Source organism: Podarcis liolepis (assembly GCF_965112155.1).
Source record: "Podarcis liolepis genome assembly, chromosome: 1".
Lineage (NCBI taxonomy): Eukaryota > Metazoa > Chordata > Lepidosauria > Squamata > Lacertidae > Podarcis > Podarcis liolepis.
The window spans coordinates 88,866,773-88,881,732 of record NC_139554.1 but is presented as its reverse complement, the minus strand read 5'-3'; the positions used below and the strand labels follow the sequence as shown (position 1 = coordinate 88,881,732).

The following is a 14,960-nucleotide window of genomic DNA, read 5'->3' as shown; positions in this document are numbered from 1 at the left end:
GCTCAGTGACTGGTTTAGAAACAGGAAACAGAGCGTAGGCATAAATGGATATCCAAAGATGAGCAGTGAACAAGACTGGTTCACCTTTTCCCTTTCTTTAACATTGCTTGAGACAGAAATCAACAAGAGTTCTCCTAGATGGAAAGTGCATCACAGGAATCCCTGTGGTGTCTCAGAGGTTTTGAGGCATGCATATACATGTGAAGCCAGCCTTGCAAGACAGCAGACTCTCAAAGCATACCCACTGTTGGCACCAATACAAGCTTCTCTCCTGTGCAGATAAGCAGCAGTAGGTGCACAGGGGAGAGAGATCCAGATCAGAAATGCAGTGGAGGCAAAATGTTAAAGCTCCCTCCCCCACAACATGGTTCTGATCTAGGAAGAGATGTATGCAGGAAGTGGTGTTATACAGAGGGATCGTCCAGATGGGTGCTTGCTCTGTGCCTAGAAAGCACGGGTCTGAGTGATTTTCCACTTGCCCCATCCTTTCTAGGCATGGGTCTGAATGGATTTTCATTTCCCCTGCCACATCCCCCCAGAAAACCCACCATGTAGCACTAAATCAGAGCAGACACCAATCCAGAGAAAAGCTGATTGAGGTTTGCTCTGATTCAGCAGTAAAGATTGAGTTTTCCTGGGGAAGAGTGGTGGGACAAATGGAAGTATGGACAAGCCCTGAATCCGACCATTCGTTGGTTCATCTAACTCAGTATTGTCTACAATGACAATTTCTCTCTAGAGTTTCAGACAGGCTCACTTCTAGTCCTATCTGGAGGGATGCCATGGATGGAACATGGGACCTTCTGCATGCAAGGCAGATGCTTTCCCACTCAGCTACTTCAGGAGCTCCAGCATCTGAAATTGAATTGCATAAAACAATCACTCAGTTGCTAACATATCTTGTTTGGCCATATGTTTGCAAAGGACCCCTTGTCACTCTGGAAATCAAGTGAGAGCCCAGGCTCATGTCCTGCTTTTGTCACAATCATGTGTCCTTTGAATTGTGCTTCCCTAGTATGATAGAATTGATGTTCAGAATTACTATTATTTTATTAGAATGCATTCCACTACTGGTAGGGATGTTTCTGATCAGGACACTAAGGTGGGTAACAAAGTAAATAAGCAGCAATTGTATTGTTATACCAACCTGCACTAATAGATCTTTTAGTGTTTTTGTGTTCCCTTCTGTCAGATACAAGAGGGTCTTGGGCTAGATTGGAATGGGAAACCTTTGAATCAACAATGTGACTGAACTTCAACTCTGATAATCTGTGCTGGCCAGGGCTGATGGGAGTTAAAGTCAACCAACATATGGAGGATAACATGCTAGCCACCATTTGGGATTATTGAGCTTTCTAGATAAGCCTGACCTTAATGTTATTAACCTTCTAACACCACAGTTATTCCATTATTAACTATAGCATCCTGTTTACTATAATGCCTGTTGAACTTTCAGAAGCTTGCATGGCTACAGGGTGCATGTAAGACTCTCATTAAGCTATCTTCCATTGCATTTTTAATCATCTATAGTGTGCTAGTCTCAAACTTTCAGGATTTGTTTTATTGGCTTCTTTCCCATTTACATAGCTGCAGACATCTGCTGATAGTACACATTTTCCAAGTGTACTGTATCTATCACAAATTTCATTAAATATCTATGCCACTGAGCCTAGCTACCCACTAGAGGTTTCATTAATGGAAAAGGAGAAGATATACCAATAGGGGTACCATAAGGGATGAAATTATATTTAATGACACCACTACCCTACCATCTGTTGGGCAGGAGGGGAGAGACTGTGAATATCACATCTAGAGACATGACCAGTTTATAATACTGCAGGAACTTGGAATACAGAGAATGAGCTTTTCTGAATATCAACATAGAAGGGAAAAAATAGTTCTGTAATGATGCTGTCCAACTTCTTACTTATCATTTAATAACTGTTGTTGCTTATTCAGCTGCTTAATGCAAATCTGAAATAGTAGGTCGCATTTGAAACATGTAATGAGTTCAACCCAGTAGACTAGTTAATTTCCTTACCATTTGGATGTCGCACATAGTTCTGGGTGTGCATGGAGAAGGTGCTGTCTGAAAGCACATGATACATTAACCTTGCTGAAACAAAGCAGGTCTATGGCAGTAAGCGACAGGAGACTGGAACAGCAGGTATGCTACCTTGAGTTATAAAGACTTTGATACACACGCAAATATCATAGAATATAGCAGATAGGTTTCTGCTTTCTAAAACTATCTGCGTGCATTGCTGTCATTTTGGCTCTTTTCCCTCCACCGCTCCTTAGTCTGTCCCAAACCTAGCAGGGGGGACTGATTAATTCATACACAAATTTCATGTGCACTGTAACAACCTACTTTGTTTTCTTCTTACTTCCCAGGTGCTTAAAATAGTTGAATGGGTGTTGAACTCTCATTAGAGTTCCATGTGCAGTTTAAAACTTTGTAGATCTTATCTAAATGCCAGATGAGAGACATGCTAACATCAAATTATATGGGATAGCATTAAGGAGTATAATGTCCTCTAAGGGCCTTTTCACATAAATATTTTATTGCATAATAAATTCCAGTTTGTTTCTCATTTTCTCACCATGATCTTCACATGTTAACTCAAGGTTGCACCTCTGTTTCAGGTATATGTGTTCCTCATACTTGGTAAAGTGTGATACATATACCAGATTGAGTGTTCATTGCTATGGAGAGAGAGAGAGAGAGAGAGAGAGAGAGAGAGAGTGTATCCTGCCACTCATATCATAGGCCATGATGGTGATGGCATTTTGGATGTTTTGTTGTTTTAAAAAATAAAATTCTTGAAAGTTTTCTTCTCCACCATTTTTTAAAATGCAGATAACCCCAGCTTGTTCCCCCCAAATGTAGCAAACTCAAACAGAAGCTCCACTCTCCCTCCTTCTGAGTTGTGGTCAAATATTTAGTAATTCATTTGTTGAAGCTTTATTTTATGTTGTGTCATTAAAAAAACAACAACAGAAGGATGTGCATTTTCCTTCCCCTGATCTGGAGTGCACAACACAGGTTCACTGATGCTTTCCAGCATACAAATATTTAGCTGGATGCGGGAACCAAGTAATTCTGAGCACCAGTTCTACCATACAGCACGGGGAAGCACAATTCAAAGGCCAGAATTGTGGGACGAGTTGGCCATCTACCCTACAACAAGGGTTGCCATTTACTATATGTGGATATGTTATCACACAGAATCATCACTGAAAGGCATCACACATAATTATGATTGAAATGGATCCTCTTTGGCAATGTTTGAAAACCATTTGTGAGTTTCAGCTCGTGCAGGTATTTGAACATTACATTAAATTGGTTTCAACAGTTCAAGGTGTGGAGTTACAGAGCAATTGTCTAACACCACTGAAGTACAAGCGGCGACCATTCTGCATGAAAGTTCCATTCCTGATCCCTGAGCGTATTGGTGGAGTGTGCATAAGCCTTGCCCCATTCCACCCCATTTTCGGGCCACTTTCAGGCTGACAGCAATGAACTTGTGTGTGACTGTGCATCCATCAGACATGCATTAAATGATTGCTGCTTGCAGCATCAATTACTTGTGCCATCATTGCTGAAATAGCACCCTGTTCCAGGCAAATGGGGAAGAGCTACTTGGTTCTCTTTTGTGATAAGGAAAAGCCTTATGTATTGACCCCTTATTATATTGCATGCTGCAAATTGGTTACTGCAGATTCAGCTACCTGTTTGGAATTCTAACCCTGCCAATGGTTGTTTCAGGTTGTGTGTTGCTTATTATTTCATGGTGGAATACCATGAGAGCTGGCACTGCATTTGCTTTATGATTTCTATTCCTCTATGCTGTTGCAGAGACACCATGGCTAATAGGAGCAAGCCACTAAAGAGTACTTCTACCCTTACATTTACACAGGCTAGAGTCATCTACAGTGGTTTTGCTTGGGATCCTGAAACAACTACAGGGAACCAAAAATGGGGCATTTATACAGAATTCCCATATCCAATTTCTACTCTGGTTCATCAGACTGTTTGCAAAAATAAAAATAAAAATGGAGGTGGAGGGAGAAGTGAGTAGATGTCAGATGTCAGACATTTTAACTGCTTATCCATGTGTTAATTAGCTATTACAAGCATTTTATCTACATACACTTCAAATCCACTGGACATGCTTTTAGAAATCAAAGTAATAATTAAACAACTATTTCAGTTTTTATTCATATGCCTTTTTATATATACATATATATATCCAGGACCAATGATACTGGCTTCCTTTCCTTCAAAGAACACTTGCCTGTGAACCAGATTGTTGTCACCGACACAAATAGACCTAATTCTGAAGCTGTGTGGAGAATTGGCCCTTTGCGTTGCTATGGAGATAGTGAGTACGAGCCCTTTTCAGTATCCATTTCCTGGCTGCACAAGACCTATGTGTGATTCCTTTGAATATAAATTCCACTTTAAAAAACCAGACTCTTAAAAATAATACCACTGTCCGGCTTGTTTAAAGGCACGTGTTGGACCATTTTAAAAGAAACTTGTTGTTAGTACTTTTTTAAAAAAAGTTGGGGTTTCTGTAGAACTTTGTGTGTGGCATATACAGTATATTACTTGTGCATCCATTGGATGATATCAAACATAACATTAAGACAAGAACTTGGAGAGCTGACATTGTGGCAGGTGATTGCGTGCCAAGTTATACCTGTCACTGTGTATAATGATAACAGTAGTCATGTAGCATCTTCAGCAAAATGAAAGAGACCCAATGCCTTCAGCTGTTGTGCTCCACTAAGAACAGGCTCCTGCTAGCACAATGGCTGTTATATAAGTAGGCCCCCCAAACTGGGTATCATCCATAGCTTTTCATTTTTCTGTGTATTTTGTGTTGTTTTTTTTTTCCTTTAGTACAGCTGGCTTCATTTCTGTAAGCTATGCCTTTTTATGATGAGCTAAAAGGATGCGCCTTTGGGTTGTTGTTGTTGTTGTTGTTGTTGCATTTTTGTCCACTATCTGCTTACGGTTAACTATAGAGAAGGTTGTTGCTATTTGCAGGACAGTTCTGGAATGCAGCCTCTTTCAACACTGAGGCATCCTACCTTCTGTTCCCCACCTTCCACGCAGAATTCAGTGCAGACATTTCCTTCTTCTTCAAGACGACAGCTGTGTCCGGGGTCTTCTTGGAAAATCTTGGGATGAAAGACTTTATCCGAGTTGAAATAAGCTGTGAGTGTGTACTCTGATATCATGATACAATATTCATACTAACCATCAGAGAATGGGTGTGTGCAATTGCCCATTTGTTTAATATTTCTAGTAAGTTATTTTGTTGGCTTGGGAACTGCTGTCTGATATTGCGGGTTTACATCCTTTTATATATTGAATTATATTTTAATTTGCAATTGAATACATTGCATTCTTTTTTTTAAAAAATGTAGGAAATACAGTAAGGTGTGTTTAACAACAACAACAAATATGGTGGTGGTGGTATTTTAGAGATTGGAATTAGGTTTTCAAAACTGCAGAGGTCCAGACTCTAGGAGAAATGTTCTAAGGACTGGGTGGGATAAGCAAGAATTGAGAATGATTTCAGTTTTACTGCTGGCAGCACCTTGAGAACTGATCATTCTTCTGGCTGGCTGTCAAATATTATTTATTTGTTATTTCATTGTTGCATATGTACCCCTTCTTTCCAGCAAATGGTGCTCAAGGTAACTAACAGCGGTAAAGAAAAAGCAATAAAATGATAGTAAAATACAACAAAATAGCAATGCAAAATGAAGTAAAAAGTATAATAATTGCAGGCAGTTAAAAATCTCATTAATGGGAGCAGGGGGCAAGCAGCTGCATGTAAAGTTCTCTGTGTTACAAAATGGATTTTGTTTGTTTGTTACATTTGCTTATAATTTCACCATTAGACAAAGAAGCAGAATGAACACACACTAGTATGAGTATGCATAATCTTATTCATGTGTACTAAAGCATCACTAGAGAATAGGTTAAAACTGGTCACATATGAACACGTTTCATGGTGGACTATGGGACAATAGCTTGAACAAGGCCTCCTTTCGGACACAGTTACCCTTAACTGCCTCTCTGCACACAATAACTGGGGCATTTGGACCAGATGGGCCACTGATCCAGCAAATGAATTTTATGTTGTCGTGGCATTATTAGTAAAATACCGGGAGGAAAGTATGTCATATATGATGCACTGGCAAAGTAGCTCTTTGGTTGGTGAGCACATACGAGATCAAGGCATCAGTTACAGCAGTAGCAGGAGGGGGCTTCTCAGAAACTTCCTTATGTAGTCATTTTAAAAGTGTGTAGGTGCTCTTTCACTCTCTCTATATGTGTGTGTGTGCAATGCTTCAATTCTCCATAGTCAAGGGAAGAAAAAATTCCTCAGCTCAGTTATCAGTTGCTTGTCTCTCTTGGTATTAGATGGTTTTGGCCAATGACAAACAGTACTTATGCAAGATGCCTTTGGAAAGTAGTTGGCATGCAAATGAACATGAAGTGAGAGGGATCCAAAACACACAGACGGTCATAATGGTTCTTTTTGTCACTTGTCAATCAAAAAGCCTCACTCAGGGACTGACTTGCAATTACTGCCCAGCGCGTTAAAAAGAGAAAAATACCTTATTGGTAGTTTTACCTTATCTTATATTCTGCTGGTTTAGCCTATTAATGGAAATGGATGTGGGGAGAACAGTGTTGTGACTTTGGAGTGCAATAAGGCCATTCTGTTCCAAATTCCATCAGGCTGAACAAACGTGGAATGAAGTGCCATCATTCCATAATATGGTTATAATAACTTCAACATAAAATTTAATAAAATAAGGCCCCCAAGGCCTTTTGATTCATTAAACCCATGGTAAATGCCGAGGTGCATTATCACTAGGTAATGAGGTATGCTTTAGTGTTAATTGCACATCAAAGTCCTATTTGGTTGATACTTCATTGTGCTATATTTCATTCTCAAGGGCCATTTTTTTTTTTACAAAAAATGCAAGGCTTTGACATAAAACGATGTCAAAATAATGCAATCCATCAATATTATAGTTTAGCATGCACTTCGATGAAAGAATAACGAATCAGCTGGTGTAAAATGTGGGCAAATATGGAACCAGTGATTTCATTAGAAGATAGACTGTCAGCGTCTTTGAGCTAATAAATATTGCAGCTGAATAGCCATATTTGGTGTGTAGTCCCTAGATCAACTGCTGAGGGTTCAAGTATACACCCTGAACCAATTCAGAGTTAGACATGCCTCTGCTCAGTGGCGTAGCGTGGGTTGTCAGCACCCGGGGCAAGGCAAGTAATTTGCGCCCCTAACCCGTGGATTTGCGCCCCCTAACCCATGGATTTGCGCACCCTAACCCTAACCCCCAGATGTTGTGCCCGGTGCGGCCGGGCCCCCCCCTGCACCCCCCACGCTACGCCACTGCCTCTGCTTATTAAAATCCATGGCTTAAATCCTAGCTGTTCACATTAATGGTCTGGAGTTTTCCTGCCTCCCTCTTCCTTCTTCAATCTCTTTTCTGTCCATCTCCCCATCTGCTGCTAGGGAGACTCTTGGGAATTAGGTGGGATATGGTGTGTGGAGCTGCATCAGGAGGGCAAGTTGATGGAAGGCCTCTCCCATTTATATGAACAGAGGAGCCAATTACTGCAGAGACGGTGCTTTAACAGAGGTAGCCATGCCAGGACTCATGGCTCAGTCTTATCCCAATAACTGATAATGAGGCCATGCTGAGACTAATTTGGGTTCCCTGACCGAACTCACTCCAGGCTCTCCCATAAAGGAAGTATGTCAGAGGGAGGTTATTGTTTCTGGGAGGGGGTAGCAGGCTTGGCTCAGCTTTGCTTTCTGAGCCTGCTGTGCCTATTCATTTTTGGGCAGGGTTACAGCTGACTTCTGCTGCCACGCTGCCTGTTCAACCCCTATTCACTCAGCACTGGATTTGATTGTAGCCCTAAATCTGATGCTGATGAGACCTACATCCCAGGCCCTGATCCTGCAGACATGGTTCACACACCAGATGACTCACTGCAGACAACCCAGAAAAGATGTGAGTGGTGCTAACAAGTGTTCCCAAATGGGAGCAGACCTAGTTTAATAAGAATACAAAAGAAATCCTGAGGCACTTCAAGCAAGTTTATGTTTTATCAAGAGATGTGTGAGAAGAGCATTGTTGTCGTTCTCAGTTCTTTTAGTTTCTTTTATTTCTGTAGCTAAGTTTTTTTCTATGAGCCATATGTTCCAGCTTTATTTTGTGGAAAAAATCTTTTGAGGAGCACATCTTCTCTTAACTAACTTGTAAGATTCTCTGCTTTGGCTTGGAATACAAAGTTTCTATAACCTCCTTTCATTCTGTTCAGTTTTTACAAAGTTGGGTTGTGCAGGTTCAAGCATCCACCAGTGATTTAATAAGCAGAATAATTCATGTATTGATTATACCTCTTTTTTTAAAAAAATCCCTAAATTTATTTCACTTCTTTTTAAGGGTGAGAACCCACTGAGTTTATTTTAAAAAGGATGTATATTTTTAAAGAGGTATATTTTAAAGAGGAAAATTTAAGTGTGACATTTTAAGTGGTTAGTGTTAGCAGATTTGAATGCATCTTAGACCTTCACACTGTTTGAAAGATTGCAAATATTCAATAATTTATTTTTCCACATCCCTAGTTAATATATATTAGCACACTATTAATAATTCTAAAAATATAAATTTTAGTTTGACATTAATATGAAATGACAATCAATTGCAAAAAATCTAGGGCATCTAAAATGCTTGCTTTTATTGCTGCAAAAACTTCCTCCCTTTCAGTATTTTTTTGTGTGGGAAGATAGGAAGCACCACATCACTCTGAACTGACTATATGATGTCATTGCATAGAGAAGGCAAAATAGCTATGTTGCTGTTCTTGCAAAAGTCAATTCAGAGTGAGGCCAATGTCTCCTGCCCTTGTTCTGAATTGCTTGCATCATATCTCATAACTGAGTTTGAACAGCTGCATACCACAGTGACATCATCAAATACTGAATATATTGAGTCAGAGTCATAATGCCATCTAGCCAATTATTGTCTACCATGATTGGAGGTGAATCTCTAGGACCGCAGAGAATGGCATTTCCTACTCCTGTTTCCAGAGCTCATTTAGCCAGAGAGGTCAGTGATTGAACTTGGGGCTTTCTACATTCAGACCATGTGCTCTGCTACTAAGCTATCAACCCATTCCATTTATTACTCAGGAAAGAAGGACCATGCTGGAAAGAAAAGTGGGTGGCAACAAAATGCCCCAAATTAGCTCTAGAGAAGGGAAGTAAGTACTTTAGACACTGGGGAAAATGCAAGAGTAGACTCTGTGCAATGAGTTTCAGGAAATAATTTGGACCCCTGAAAACCAACTGCTTTTTATTGATATTGCATTAATATACATTAAATGATGATTGAGTGGCCATTAAGACTAGCCTCCTTCACATTCTTTCTGCTCCCACTCTATAGCTATGCTTATTCATGATATCACCTGATTTTCATCTTGCTTTTTTTTCAAACCTAGAACAATCTGGAAGCAGTAGCATCTATGCTAGATTTAATTGTGGGCCTCCAAATCTTTGTGAGGCTTCTCCCTCCCTCCCTCCCTCCCTCCCTCCCTCCCTCCCTCTCATAGCCCTTATGGTTACTCTTCCATCCAATATTTGTTCCTAAAGTAGTGACTGTGCACCATGTGCACCAATTAATAACACAGAGAGATGAGCAGCAACACAGTACATTAAAATTCATGAAATGCAAATAGTTTACCAGTGATCTGATTTATAAGCAAGGCTTCTATAATGGAGAGTGGAAGCGAACCATATCATGTGGTTGTTTATTTGCAAACAACCACCACCAACCAGCCAACCAAAATCAATTAATGGTCCTGTGATTCATATTATTTCACACAGCAGAAAGTCACATAGTTCACCTTATTATTTCCAGCTCCTAAGGAGATTACCTTCACAGTAGATGTTGGAAATGGTCCAGTAGATGTCACCGTCCAGTCTCCTGCAGCCCTGAATGACAACCAGTGGCATTATGTACATGCTGAACGGAATCTCAAGGAAACGTCTCTTCGGGTGGACGACTTTCCAAAGAAGATTCTGGAGGCCCCAGCTGAAGGACATTTCCGATTGCAGCTCAATAGTCAGCTATTTGTAGGTAGGGACAGTTAAGCGATGTTTATAGATGCTTTCTTCCCTTTTCTACACCCGCAAAAAAACTAACTAACTAACTCATATCACACCATCCAAAAGGAAGTTCCTAATCCCCAAAATGCCCAGTAACACTCACTACAGTTTCCTCACATTTTCTGCCTTGCGCAAGCACCTGGTTTACCCTTCCATAAATACATCTCTGAAGACAGGATGGTCTTTCCAACGCACATTTCCCTGTTTGGATTTTTCAGGAGCAGAGTGGTTGGATACGATGTGTGTCCATAATTTTCAAATAGTTCTAAATAGATTAGATGGATGATTTGCTTCTGCTACCATGATTTGCTTCTGACAAACATTCTTTGCAATTGTCTAAGCTTCTTATCAGAACAGGAAATGGGATAAGTTACAGATATCACTTGACCAGTGAGTAGCCTTTCACACCCTTTCACAATTATTGGAATAGAAGCATTTCTAGTGCTGGGCAGAAATGTATCTATGCTTACAAAATGAACATTGCCTTGACTATTAGGGCTATACAGAGCTCTGCAAGTGAAGTCTTTGCTCATCTGCTACCTTAGATCACCTATGGTAAAGATTAAGCTAAGGGCTTTAAAATAGCAAAGCATACATTGATTTATGATGGCAACGTGAGCTGGACTACCCCCCACCCCGCCAGTCACCACCCAGTGTTACGACTTAATGAAACAGAGATCATAAGAAAGTCACTTCAATATCTCAAAATTTAGCATGCAAAGGAGACTGTAATTAGCTCTGGGTATAGCATGAGTACTATAAAATCCTTATTACAGGTATTTTAGGCTTCCCAGGTCACATTTTTCAGACACTGTAGAGACTTGCAAGAATACTTGCTTTTAATTTGGAATGTATGAAACAGTTCTAAGATTTCATGAACAAATATATTCAGCCCCCAAAGCTATTGTCCACGTTAGGTTTAACAATTCTCCACTTTTGCTGTCCCTGCTGCTTGGACTCTCACCAGACTGCTGAAAGGGAAGCCCATTAGATATATGAGGCCAAGATTGCATGTGTCCTTCACCCTCCATAAGGCTGAGTGTTCATGCACATCAATATGGCATCACTGGACACCATATTTTACAGTCTTTGAACTGGCTTATCACAGCACCTTTTTAGAAAACATTTAATAAGGGCTTTGCTTTAGTAAAGGGTTGGTGTTTGAAATAACAGCATGGTGTGTTTTATGTCTCCTTTGTACTAGGAGCAACTGCTTCCAGACAGAAGGGCTTTGTGGGGTGTATTCGTTCTCTTCACCTAAATGGGCAGAAACTTGATCTTGAAGAGAGGGCCAAAGTCACCCCTGGTGTGAAACCTGGATGCCCTGGGCATTGCAGCAGTTATGGTAACCTTTGCCAAAATGGAGGCAAATGTGTGGAGAAGTTAAATGGCTACCTGTGTGACTGCACCAGCTCTCCATACGAAGGACCATTCTGCAGAGAAGGTATGGCTGTGTAGCAGGTTCTTATATTTCCCCCCATGAAGTGAAAGTTGATCAGAATTCATTATACAAAGAAATTGGATGGGAACTATTATTGCACTGTGGGGAAATGCTGATTTTTAATGTCACTTTCCACTGATTAAAACCTCTTGGCAAATTTTGTATAATTAAGTTTTTCCCCATTTAATTTTTAGTTTTGGAATAGTTAAATAGAACTCACTTGGAATCAAGAAGCTCAAAATGCAGAGGCATCCATTTTAAGAAGGTGTCTTTGGAATTTAGAACCAATATTGGGGGGAAAGGAGGAGTGTTAATTGTCTCCTGCTCCAGAATGTAACTGTTATTTTTATTCCAATACTATGTCAACAGGTAATCTGAGAATGGTCAAGACCAGGGCTGACATGATAATCTGAATTTCTAGGTGTTGTGGGGTCATAGAGAGTGGGGTGGGGACCCCCCCCAAAAAAAATATTGGATAGGAAGATAGTCATTTAGCTGGTGCGTGACAAATATGAGGCAGAAGAATGCTTACAGTTTGATTGGCCTTGTGGTTGTTCCATCTCTCCCCCACTGCCTTTATTTTAGCATAAAAAGAATGTTGCTGAAATGAGCAGTCTAATGTTTCTTACAAATAGTACTGAGAACTTTATGATGGCATAGCATGCTTCCCAGTAGCACTGTGTTGGGAAAAAAAAGATGGTTGCTCCATGGCTATTTGTTGATCACTTGCTCCTATCTCTATGTACTCATATACTGAGATAGCCATCTGACATTCTACCTTATACTATAATGTTGTATTATGACTATTGTTGCTTTTTTGGGGTGGAGGTTTTGGTCTGAGTTCATTGAATTGCACTTTACCATGAGATTGTAAGCAATCCTTGGAATGCCACTGTGGTGCTGAATGTATGGAGGTTCTAGATCTAAATAAATGCATACACTTGCCCTATGACATTTAAAGGGGAAGTTTTGCCCCTTGCCTCCTTCCTCAGATGCATAGTAGGTAGCAGGACAACAGTATATAATTAAATTCCAGAGTCCCAAAGTGGATTAGAGGAAGCTGCACAGGCTGTTGCATTCAGCCTAGAATTTCAGACCTGGGTCACACATGAATTATTTGGGACGTGCAAAATCCCATATTTCATTGAAGTCGCAGCTTCGGCAGAACATTCCATCAAGCTCTAATTATTTGCCAAGCTGAAATAGGACAACTCTGTGAGTCAGAGATTCATCTTATCATTCACCTTGGGAGCAGCCTAGGAAATCAATATTCAGCAGTCAGGCAATTGTGAGTAAAATGAGATAGGAAAAGACATGGAATGGTTTTCCTGGGACTGAAGACAATGGCCTCTTAGCCATTTCTCAACAGATGTTTCCTATACAAAAGGAGAGAAAAGAACACATATTTTAGATGAAAAGCTCTTTGGGGAATGTCCTGATAATCCCCCGTAATCTTATTCTATCTTAAAATCACAGCCGGGATCCGTTTGAACATTTCCGTATTAGTTGCTACTCTTGCATTACAAATGCCTGGCCAATAGGCAGGGGAACAGAACCTACCTGCTGTAAAACTGGCAGCGTCCCAATGAAGTCAGTGGAGCTTGGGCTGATTAAAATTGCTGGAAGTACATCAAATAAAATACTCAGGATGTGCCTGAAGAAGGGACAATGAAAACAACATGTTTGTGTTAGCAGAAATTTGTTTCATAGGTTTGTACACTGAAATTTAAAGAAGCCTGTAATCAGAAGTCAACAAAGAACCATTTATTGGAATTACTCACATTAATACATATTTTCTTAACTTTCCAGATATTGCTGAAATTTGAAATGCATGACTCAGGATAGGTAGGGACTCGGATGGTAAAAGGCACACAAAGATAACTTACGTTGCTGCTTTCACTGTTGGTAGTGAATATATCATACTGCCCTTTAACTATTTGAAATTTTGCTGCTCATTCTTAGCCATATGAAAAATGATGCACTGGAGGTAATCTTTCCATAAGCTTTTACTGCAAAGCACTGCCATCTGGGATTTTGTCCTAGTTCAAGAACCTACTGGTCCACTTGACTCTTTCTTCTTCTTCTTCTTCTTCTTCTTCTTCTTCTTCTTCTTCTTCTTCTTCTTCTTCTTCTTCTATCTCATCCATGCATGCCCTCCACCATCCTCCCCATTCTTTCTTCTCTCCTCCACCATCCTCCCTGACTTTCTTCTTCTTCTTCTTCTTCTTCTTCTTCTTCTTCTTCTTCTTCTTCTTCTTCTTCTTCTTCTTCTACTATCTCATCCATGCATGCCCTCCACCATCCTCCCCATTCTTTCTTCTCTCCTCCACCATCCTCCCTGACTTTCTTCTTCTTCTTCTTCTTCTTCTTCTTCTTCTTCTTCTTCTTCTTCTTCTTCTTCTATCTCCTCCATGCATGCCCTCCACCATCCTCCCCATTCTTTACTCCAGACTGGTCCCTGACCATCTATGCAGCCCATGATGCAACAGCAGATCAGTGAAGATGCCCTGCATGTTCACTATAATGCTTCATTTTGGCCCAGTTGCCTGGTGTCATACTGTATCTTCCTTAGGGAGAGACATATTTTAAGCATCTTGTTTGACATTTAAATACCAAAGGACAAAAATCCACCAACAGCATACAAATCAATATGACTAACCTGATCCAAAACACCCACCCGCCCCACTCACATATGAAAACAAAGACCACCACAGCCAACCACAAATGAACAGCCAAACCCTAGGCCAACCCCAACCTCTCTCACCACCAAAGGAACACAAGTGAACAGCAGAGAACCTGCACAAGCAATGCTGACACAAAACCCCACATATATTAAGTAAAATAGAAACATTGCCACCCGACCCCACCCCCACTCATCTTCCCCCCTCCACCTCTTTTCCCCTTTTCTTCCGAATGCCTCGACAAATGAAACCAATTTGTTAAAAAAAATGTTACATGGGGAAAAAAATCCGAGGGAGACATTGCACGTACCTTTGTAAATCAAGAAAATCTTTAATAGAAATACATTAAATCATTAAAAAGAAATACCAACTATAAAATGAAGAAAGCTTCCATAAAGACTCATCTATAGGCTGACTCCAGAAATGACCCTTAGTTGGCTCTTACAGTTCTGCCTATATTGTGTTCTCGTCTTACTGTAGATAAGCAAAAATGTACAGTGTGCACACGCATGCAAACAGGCTTGAGACAGCAAGCAGATATTTATGGCTGAATGTTCCACATTTCCAGCGATTTCCAATCTAGTATGCTGAGTCAGACTCTTT

The 14,960-nt window shown here is 40.3% G+C and overlaps 1 protein-coding gene across 3 annotated transcripts in view; it reads left to right on the top strand.

Moving 5' to 3' along the window:
- The window catches only part of CNTNAP5 (contactin associated protein family member 5), a 317,753-nt gene that overhangs the window by 259,645 nt on the left and 43,148 nt on the right, over positions 1-14,960 (top strand). For all 3 annotated transcript variants that reach the window (XR_014522322.1, XM_083488630.1, XM_083488631.1), the window contains 4 exons: positions 4,258-4,385; positions 5,057-5,227; positions 9,988-10,206; positions 11,440-11,679. Coding sequence is in view for 2 of the 3 variants with exons in the window: in XM_083488630.1 (XP_083344756.1) it covers positions 4,258-4,385; positions 5,057-5,227; positions 9,988-10,206; positions 11,440-11,679 (758 nt within the window). In the remaining variant the exon portion in view is untranslated. The remainder of the gene's footprint in view (positions 1-4,257; positions 4,386-5,056; positions 5,228-9,987; positions 10,207-11,439; positions 11,680-14,960) is intronic.